The following is a 9,825-nucleotide window of genomic DNA, read 5'->3' on the forward strand; positions in this document are numbered from 1 at the left end:
GGAGTTTCTTCTGCCCCGCCCCCTCCCTCAGTGCAGAAGACATAAAGGCCTTGATTCAGGTTAGCCTCCTGGCCAGTACCAGGAGAACTTCGGAGGTGAGATCCTGGGGGTTGAGAGACTGAAGCTAGCAAAAGAGGGGCGCTGTGGACCCCTTCCCTGAGGAGATAGGTAGGACCCACTGAGGTTGTACTGGAGTATGAAGGTGGGAGTCAGGGGTCAGGGGGAGAGGGCTGGTGGGGCTCTCTTCTCCCAAATGCACTGGGCCCTCTGGACTTACTGGGCTTGGGGTCTTGTTGCAGAGATGAAGCTGCTGCCAGTCCTTGCAGGGCTCCTGGCCGTTCTGGCTGTGCCCCAGCGCGCTGAGGGTGCCAGTCCAGGTAATGGTGCAGAAAGAAGGGAAAAGGTGGTGTGTTCGGGATGGTTCTGAGTCTCCAGGACTTGGCACAGGCCCCCCTGGCTCTGGGGCCCATTCCTGACTTTGTGACCCCTGTTCTGGGCAGCTGTCCCGGAGGAGGTAGAGACCTCAGTGGTACTGACCTGCATGGAGGAAGCCAAGCGACTAGTGGACACGGCCTACAAGGAGCGGCGGGAGAGGTGGGGTGCTGGGCACTTCCCAGCTCTGGGCACGGCTGCCCCAGGTCTTTCAGAGAAGCAACTTGACATGGGGACTTCATGGGTGGGAATAGAGCCCCCTGTTTGCCTTAGTGTCTTTGGGTTTGAGAAGACCTTCAAAACCATCCCTCCGATGGCTTTGCCTCTGTCTGGACACCCAGATCCACACTCTGTTTCTAAAGAGAAACCTCCTTCCTGTCTGTGGTTCTGTCTGCACTGTCCTGTGTGCTGGCCTGGGGCTAAGGCTCTGCGGAGTATCCCCCACCCCACTGTCTCTGGCCTCACTCCTCCCTTCTCTAAGCAGCATCAAGAGACGGCTTCAAAGTGGCTTGGCCAGCCCCATGGAACTGCTGGCCTACTTCAAGCAGCCGGTGGCAGCCACCAGGACAGCTGTGCGGGCTGCCGACTACCTGCACGTGGCCCTAAGCCTGCTGGAGGGGAAGCTGCGGCCTCTGCGGCGGGGGCCCTTCAACATCACTGGTACTGCCGCCCCTGCAACCTTGGTCTCCTGCTCTGCTAGTGACCTCGGCCATCTCCCAGTGACCCCCATCCCCCATTCTTCTTCTGGGGAGTCTCAGGTGCTCCAGGATCTGCTTTCTGTGTCCTCAGACTGGGCCCGCAACCAAGACTCCCCAGCTTAGAATAGGAGATGGGGAGACTCACCAACCACGCCCCTCTTTCCCCGGCCCCAGACATGCTGACACCGACCCAGTTGAATCTGCTGTCCAAGTCTAGCGGCTGCGCCTACCAGGACGTGAGGATGACGTGCCCGGAGAACGACAAGTACCGTACCATCACCGGTCACTGCAACAACAGGTGCAGCGGTCGGCTGCGGGTGGCCCCTGGCAGGCGGGCGACTCCCTCCCGGGGCCACCCCGCGTCAGCGCCGGGTCCTCCCTCTGCAGACGCAGCCCCACGCTGGGGGCCTCCAACCGAGCCTTTGCGCGCTGGCTGCCAGCCGAGTACGAGGACGGCTCCTCGCTGCCCTACGGCTGGACGCCCGGGGTCAAGCGCGGCGGCTTCCCGGTGCCCCTGGTGAGCGCCGGCCGGCGGTGGCGGGTGGGAGGTGGGGGGAGGGTGGAGGCCCGGCCCGGCCCCGAGGCGCGCGGGGTCCCAGGCGTCCCCTGACGCTCCGTGTCCTGCAGGCGCGCGCAGTCTCCAACGCCATCGTGCGCTTCCCCACCGAGCAGCTGACCCCGGACCAGGAGCGCTCGCTCCTGTTCATGCAGTGGGGCCAGCTGATCGACCACGACCTCGACCTGAGCCCCGACCCGGGTGCCCGGGTCTCCTTCGTCGCTGGTGTCGACTGCGAGACCAGCTGCCTGCAGCAGCCGCCCTGCTTCCCGCTCAAGGTGCTCCCTTCTTCCCGCCCCTGCCGCTGCCTGCCCAGTGGAGAGAGGGGGAATCCTTCCCGGAAACGGCCACCTGCCTCTGTGCCTAGAGTTCCTGCCCCAGCAACTAGGGCTGGCCCTGCCACCAACTTGCCTCTGCCTCCGTGCGGAGGACCTTCCCGTCTCCCTCCAACTTCGGGGTGCCGGTGGCAGGTGCTCAGTCCCTTTCCTCCTCACTGAGGGCCCGGTCCTCACCCCCGCCCTTGGCGCACATTGCATAGAGCCTGGGCTGTCGTTTGCAGGAGGGCTGGAGGAGACTGGATGGTTGAGGCACAGTAGGGAGAGGAGTAGAGAAAGGAAGGAGAATGGCTGAGAAGGAGAGAGTGAGAGGAGACAAACGCACAGGCCAGAGTGAAAGACAGGAAAGGGACGGGGAGGTGGGGTGGGGGGAGCAGGAAATGAAAAGAAAGAGGAGGCTAAAAAAAAAAAAAAAAAAAGAAAGAGGAGGCTAACTGAAAGTTAGAGACCACATCCAGAGAACAGGGGAGTGAGGGGCAGACACCCTGGAGTAAAGGAGGGAGGGAAAGGAAGTTTAGGCGAGGACTGGCTGGCCCTCTTCCAGGGGGCCCGCACATTCCCCATTCCAGAGTTCTGGTCACACCCCCAAAGCTGGTAGCTGGAGGAATACCACAGGTGCAGCCTCAGGCAGTGAGCCTCTGTGGGCCTCGAGAGGCCCCCCTGCAGGCCGAGGGGGCCAGAAGTCCTGAAAAGCCCTCCTTTCGGTGTCTGGGTCTCCCCCTCTGGTCCTGGGTTCCAGGCTGCTTTGGAGGTGGGATCAAGGCCTTGGGGGGAGGGGGTGGACAGGCGGAGAGCCAGCTGGCCCTGTCTGTGTGTCACAGATCCCACCAGATGACCCCCGCATCAAGAACCAACGTGACTGCATCCCCTTCTTCCGCTCCTCGCCAGCCTGCACAGACAGCAACATCACCATCCGCAATCAGATCAACGCACTCACCGCTTTCGTGGACGCCAGCATGGTGTATGGCAGCGAGGAGCCTCTGGCCGCCAAGCTTCGAAACACGTCCAATGAGCTGGGGCTGATGGCTGTCAACACCCGCTTCAGCGACAACGGCCGGGCCCTGCTGCCCTTCGACACCCTGCATGATGACCCCTGCCTCCTCACCAACCGCTCTGTGAACATCCCCTGCTTCCTGGCAGGTCAGCCCGGAGTGGGAACCTGGGGTGGGGGCGGGGGCGGGGCGCAGCGCTGGCACCACAGGGGGCCTGTTTGTGAGCAGCCTGTGGGTTTGCACTTAGACTCCGTCCACTCTGTCCTCACCAACTTCACATTAATCCAGTTGCCTTGGTGACAAGTTGGGTGGAGCCAGGAAGGCAAACAAACCAAAAAACCCAAACTGAAACTAACAAAAAACAAAAAAGCCAAACCTAAGAAGGAGACTCAGGGATGGCTGAGGAGCCTCTGTCCTTCTGTCCGTCCCTTTCTCCATCTCTCCTTTTCCCTCTGGACTCTGGCAGAGAGTTGGGTCCCCAGGGACAGTGAACTGTGGGGACAGAGAGGAACGCGGAGTCCTCACTCTCTAGGACTTATCATCCGCCTGTGGTAGCCACGAGCCAAACGTGGCAATTTTCATTTAAATTTAAATTAATTCAAATTAACTTAAATTAAAAATTCAGTTCCTCTATGCTCTAGCCACATTTCAAGTGTTGAGCAGCCTCCCAGGTATAGGTTAGTGGTTCCCATATCGGGCAGCACAGATGTAGAACGTTTTCATCAGTTCAGAAAGTTCTATGGGATGGTGCAGCTGCAGACTATCATCTGCTGTTTCCAGTCCCTGTAAGAAAGGGCGAAATTTAAATTTAAATTTAATTTAAGCATGTGGCAGCTCTAGGGAAGTGGTTGGAGCAGTAATGGTGCCCACGCCCAGAAATTTTCCAATGTGTGTGTTTTTTTTTTTAAGATTTTATTTAATTTTTTAAAAAGATTTATTTATTTATTTATTTGGGTTGGGGAGGGGCAGAGGGAGAGGGAGGAGCACTCTGGAACATGATATTGGGCTGGATCTCAGGACTCAGAGATCATGACCTGAGCCGAAATCAAGAGCTGGATATTCAACTAACTGAGCTACCCAGGATGTTATTTTTAATTAATCTCTACACCCAACCTGGGGCTCGAACTTATAACCCCCAAATCAAGAGTCACATATTCCACCAACTGAGCGGCCAGGCACTGGTCTGGTATTTTTTACTGTAAATCTGGTAGTGGTCCTGAGGCCCTTCTGTTCACATCTGGCCTCCCAGCCTCTCCTCCTGTTGGCTTCCAGTGGCCTCTCCTCTGGCTGGACCCTGGGGAAGAGAGTCAAGGTCAGCTCTGGTCCACATGGAAGCCCATACTTTCTGGGCTAATGAGGGAAGAGAAGGGCTCCTCTTCCAGCGATGGCCGTCCCCATCCTGGAATCAAGCTGCGTGTCCTGGGCCTGGATCGTCATGTCATCTGGCCGCTCATGGGATAGTAGAACCTGCTCTCAAAGAATTTCTTTCCCACCAGCATGTGGAGCTGATAAAGACCCGACCCAGTGTCCTGCTCAAAGGGTCTGGCCCCAAGTCTCTGGCCTTCCAGAGAAGAGGTGGGAAGGGCTAGAGGGATTAGAGTTTTCACTTGGTTTTTGTTTTTTTGAACAGTCTCAGATGTGGACTGTAAGCACCCTAGGCCCTAGCGCCCCCGCACCCCCACCCCTCCTGGGAGCCTGAGCAGGCTTCAAATTAGCATGTAGTAAGGATGGGGATGGCAACTCTGATCAGATGATAGTGGCTTTCTAGAGTCCTGTGTTGAGAAGGATTCTGAGGTTGCATCCGGTTTGAGCAGGAGAGAGTGCTGTGATCATTAGCTGTCGTGCACAGGCATGGAAATAGGGAGGGCCAACGAGCGCACTATGTCTTGTCCCTCCCTACATCAAGAGAGTAAGTCAACCAGGCAGTTCACGGATCACCTACTTTGTAACCGGCACAGTGTTAAATTCCATGTGTCTCTTCGCGAGTTGGATGGAGGGTCAGATACCAAAAGGCACAAGCCTTGGTCCTCGTCCTGGAGCCCCCAGTCTCGGCTACCAGAATGTGGCCAGTCATGTGTCAGCTCTGTTGCCTACTGAATGAGCATCTCCAACCAGCAGGGCCCCTACACAGAGAAGGAAGTTATCATAGTGGACTCGGGCTACAAGGGAGGACCTCCTAGAGGAGGTGAAAACTGAGCATGGTGTGGGAAGATGGACCGAGAGAAGGTCTGGGTCTCAGACCTTGTCTGGGGGAGGTAGTTTCGGGGGAGCAAGTCCTTTCTGATGGGATCTTAGGAATGACAGCAGCTTTTGCTTCCCCAAGGCGATATGCGCTCAAGCGAGATGCCCGAGCTCACCTCCATGCACACACTCTTTCTGCGAGAGCACAACCGGCTGGCCACAGAGCTCAAACGCCTGAACCCCTGCTGGGATGGAGAGAGGCTCTACCAGGAAGCCCGCAAGATTGTGGGAGCCATGATCCAGGTAGCAGGCCTGAGCACTGGTAGTGCCAGGGGTCAGGCAGGCTTGGGATCCAAACATGCCCACCGTGTTTGGATCTAGGGCCTGGGGCAAGTTACACGTCCGCCCCCTCAGCCTCAGCGTGTGCACCCGTGATGCTGTAAAGATTAAATGATAAGTGTGAAAAACACCTAGCAGACACTAAGCACCTGACAAAGGCCATTTGGCTTCCATCCACTCCTTCCTAGGCTGACTCCCCTTTCTGCTGTCCTGTCCATCGGGAATGGTTTCGGAAGGGTTAAACGGGTGGGTCTGCAGTGCCTGGTGCACAGTAGCTGGTCAGTAAACGCTTTCCTTTCCTCCTCTCCTTGTGACTCCTGGCTCCTTTACCGACTCAGCTCTATCATAGCTCACCCAGTCTCCTCACCCTTGGTTAACCCTGGGAAGTGCTTCTGGTTCTCTCTCCCAGCTTCTGACGCTTCAGCATTCGCATCCTCTCCCCCAAGACAGACAGACAGAGACACACACACACACACACACAGGCAGGCAGGCATGCACACACATGCGCACCTTTTTTTTGTTTGTTTGTTTTTAAGATTTTATTTATTTATTTGACAGACAGAGATCACAAGTAGGCAGAGAGGCAGGCAGAGAAAGAGGAAGTTCCCTGCTGAGCAGAGAGCCCGATGCGGGGCTTGATCCCAGGACTCTGGGATCATGACCTGAGCTGAAGGCAGAGGCTTTAACCCACTGAGCCACCCAGGCGCTCCCATGCGCACCTTTTTTATACTCTTAGACTTGGAGTGGGAGAGAGTTGCAGGTGTGGAGGGTAAGTTTTTGCTTTGCACTAAGAATGTAAGTGAGATTCACTTAAGCCTCGCAGAAGATTCCAGACTCTAGAATCTGTGACTTCTGTTTGCCCTGGGGGAAATCATCTAGGGTGGCCCTTTTCCTTTTTGCTTCCCCTTCTCCACAAAGGCATGTGGAACCCTACGGTGAGCCAAGGGCTTGCTGGGCGGGGAGTAATTTCAAGAGAAATGAGATACAAGCCTGGCCCTCAGGAGCTTATAAATTAGGAGAAAAAAAGACTAGAGGAACTTGAGGGCAAAGGAGCTGTTGATTAACAAAGCTCTTTGTTATTTAATCCTTTCAGGCCGAGGGCAGTGTAATTATCCTTAATTTACATTTGAGTAACTGGGGCTCACAGAGGTTCAGGACTGGCCCAGGGTCCCACGGAGTGGTGGAGCTCTGGGTCTGCCCCTCGGTGCCACCCTTTTAGACCCAGACCCAGTGCTATGAGACACAACTCCCTGACCCTGGACAATGGAGAGACACCGCCCCCCCCCCCACCTCCCACCCAAGCCAGGAGCAGCAGACAGTCTGCACAGAGGGTGAGTGGGGACTCTTCTTCAGATCATCACTTACAGGGACTACCTGCCCCTGGTGCTGGGACCTCAGGCCATGAGGAAGTACTTGCCACCCTACCGCGGCTACAATGACTCGGTGGACCCCCGCATCGCCAACGTCTTCACCAATGCCTTCCGCTATGGCCACACCCTCATCCAGCCTTTCATGTTCCGCCTGGATAACCAGTACAAGCCCATGGGGCCCAATCCCCGTGTTCCACTCAGCAAGGTGTTCTTTGCTACCTGGAGGGTAGTGCTGGAAGGTGAGAGGGACCTCAGCCAGGGGACGGTGGGCTGGCAGCTGAGGACGTGGTGGGGGTGGCCTTGGCTGCAGGGAGCCGGAGCAGGAGAGATCCTCTTCCTTCCATCTTTGGGGATCTTAGCTGACTTTCCAACCTCAGTTCACCTGACTGCTTCTGTATATAATACTAAACCCAGGGGGTCCAGATGGCTCATAGGGAGCTGGGTCCTTCCTGTGCATTATGATTCTTAGTGACCCAGGAACCCAGGGGCTGGGTGCACCCCAACTTGCAAATCTGAATGGCATTATCCCCTGAGACCTCGATTCCCCAGCCAAGACCTGTCCACTGAGGCCACTTTGGCACCAGGAGCTGCGTGTGCCCAGCCCTCTTCTGCCCTACCCTGAGGGCACCTGGGACTTTTTCCTAACTCCGACCTGAACTCTGGCTCCTAAGCCAGATCCTTCCTCAAGCTTCTTCCTCTTGTCCCAGGTGGCATTGACCCCATCCTGCGGGGCCTCATGGCCACCCCTGCCAAGCTGAATCGCCAGAACCAAATCGTGGTGGACGAGATCCGGGAGCGGTTGTTTGAGCAGATCATGAGGATCGGGCTGGACCTGCCTGCCCTGAACATGCAGCGCAGCCGGGACCACGGCCTCCCAGGTGAGGGGCTGCAGGAGCTCCCCAGGTCTCCCACCTCCCACTCTAGGATCCTGCCCTCTGCAGTGCCCCCAGCTGCCCAGGTGGGCTGGAAACCTGGCTCCATCACATATCAGGTTGCTTTGTTTTGCATGAACTTTGAGGGGGAAGAGATTATTATCACTTCCATTTTACAGATGAGAAAACTGAGGCTTGCCCAGGTTCTTCTCCAGCCAAGTCAGTGATCGAGCTTGAATTTCAACCCAGCTTAGCCTAACCCCAAAGCCTGTGCCTAAATTATGGAACAGCTCATTTGGCTGAACCTTCTAGACACACCTCCCCCCTCATAGGTCTGAGATCTTCAGAGGGGAACAATGAGATGTACCTATACTTGGAGGTTGTAGGAGTTATGGCAATTTAGAATCTGCCTCACAGTGGGGTGGGGCAAAGGAAAGAGAGAGGGTCTTGGCCCCTCAGTTCGGGGTTCCCTGGGGACTTAGAGCCTGGGAGAAGGTGCTCTGTGTCCTCCTCTCCCTCAAGTCCCACAGTAGAGGGTCGAGGCCGTGGTCATGATCATGGTCATGGGGTGTTGGGAAGGTGGGTTATGTGGGACCCTCCCCCACCTGCCGCTCCCCCCTCCCCCGCCCTGCAGGGTACAATGCCTGGAGGCGCTTCTGCGGGCTCCCAGAGCCCAACACGGTGGGTGAACTGGGCACGGTGCTGAAGAATCTGGAGCTGGCGGAGAAGCTGATGCAGCAGTACCGCTCGCCCAACAACATTGACATCTGGATGGGTGGCGTGGCCGAGCCCCTGGAGCCCTTCGGTCGCGTGGGCCCGCTCCTCGCCTGCCTCATTGGGACCCAGTTCAGGAAGCTCCGCGACGGTGACCGGTGAGGGGCGGCGCGCGGCTCAGGCCGGCCATGTGGTTGCAGACCTGTTCTCGAACCTCTGGGGGTGGGGGCACTTCTATCTGTGAAGGGAGGGGTGGGGAGGGACCCGTGATTTTCCAGGGTGTTCCGGGGCCTCGAGGTCATCCCTCATATGCTCTGAGCCTACTATGCAGCCGGGGAGGGGGGGGGCCCCACCTGGACCCCCCGTTGTGAAGGAGGGAAGACAGAAAACACAGCTCTTACTTACTCCTCCGGTTTCCGGGTGCTCGCTGTTGAACAGTCCCTAAGGCTCTGCTAGTGTCACGTCACCTGCCGTGCTCAGTTCTTGCCTAGCCCATATTACACCCTCTCTGGGTAGACCCATTGTAAGCCGACCGCAAGGTTCTCTGCGCCACCCTGGACTCGGCCCCGGGCCAGAGCGCAGGGCGTCCTGAGGGAGCACGGGCCCAGCTCTCCGTGCAGCATGAGTGGGGCGTCGAGGGTGCTCCCCTCCACCGCACTGTGAGGAGGCCCCACTTGTGCGAAAGCCCCTGTGATGCCGGGGTTCCCGGAGCCCTCCCAGCCGTGGAGCGGGTGTCTGCGGTGGTGCTCTTACATCCAGGGAGCTGCTCAAGCCAGCAGAGGCGCTCCCGGCCGATGCAGCCTGGACACAGTGTCCGCGGGTGTCCTCATGCAGGTTTTGGTGGGAGAACACGGGCGTGTTCAGCAGGCAGCAGCAGCAGGCGCTGGCCAGGGTCTCCCTGCCCCGTATCATCTGTGACAACACGGGCATCACCACCGTGTCCAAGAACAACATCTTCATGTCCAACATGTTCCCTCGGGACTTTGTCAGCTGTAGCTCACTCCCCAAACTGGACCTGACCTCCTGGAGGGACAGTGACTAGAGGCTGGGTAAGGGGGTGTGCTGGTGAGGGGTCGCCTGGGCAGGTCCCTGGGCTGGTCCCATGGGGGCCCCTTCCTGAGGTGAGCTCTTCCCTGTTCTGGCCGCCCGAGAAGATGAGTGTGTGTGTGTGTGTGTGTGTGTGTGTGTGTGTGTGTGCAGTGTGTATAAGTTGTATTTCCTGTGTGTGAGTTTTCTGTGACCGCACGTAGTGTTTGTGTGCTGTGTATATGAGTCGTTTATATGAGCGTGTGTTTGCTGTTCATGGCAGTGTTAAGTGTATGGAGGAGAGTAGCCC

General features: G+C 57.3%; 1 protein-coding gene across 1 annotated transcript; it reads left to right on the forward strand.

Annotated features, from left to right (window-relative positions):
- Window positions 1-283: 283 nt before the first annotated feature.
- On the forward strand, window positions 284-9,592 carry MPO (myeloperoxidase). Its single transcript, XM_045985693.1, has 12 exons — window positions 284-377; window positions 501-594; window positions 917-1,092; window positions 1,305-1,428; window positions 1,518-1,647; window positions 1,758-1,964; window positions 2,843-3,161; window positions 5,337-5,497; window positions 6,887-7,142; window positions 7,611-7,781; window positions 8,410-8,647; window positions 9,324-9,592. Exons 1-12 carry the CDS (start codon window positions 302-304, stop codon window positions 9,529-9,531), a joined length of 2,160 nt encoding a protein of 719 aa, XP_045841649.1. The 5' UTR covers window positions 284-301; the 3' UTR covers window positions 9,532-9,592.
- Window positions 9,593-9,825: the final 233 nt, after the last annotated feature.

This window comes from Meles meles, chromosome 18, assembly GCF_922984935.1.
Source record: "Meles meles chromosome 18, mMelMel3.1 paternal haplotype, whole genome shotgun sequence".
NCBI lineage: Eukaryota > Metazoa > Chordata > Mammalia > Carnivora > Mustelidae > Meles > Meles meles.

Coding starts and splice junctions, on each gene's coding strand:
- MPO (XM_045985693.1), top strand. CDS start 302: ATGAAGCTGCTGCCAGTCCTTGCAGGGCTCCTGGCCGTTCTGGCTGTG. Junction 1,648..1,757: donor GCGGCTTCCCGGTGCCCCTG/GTGAGCGCCGGC, acceptor CGTGTCCTGCAG/GCGCGCGCAGTCTCCAACGC. Junction 3,162..5,336: donor CATCCCCTGCTTCCTGGCAG/GTCAGCCCGGAG, acceptor TGCTTCCCCAAG/GCGATATGCGCTCAAGCGAG.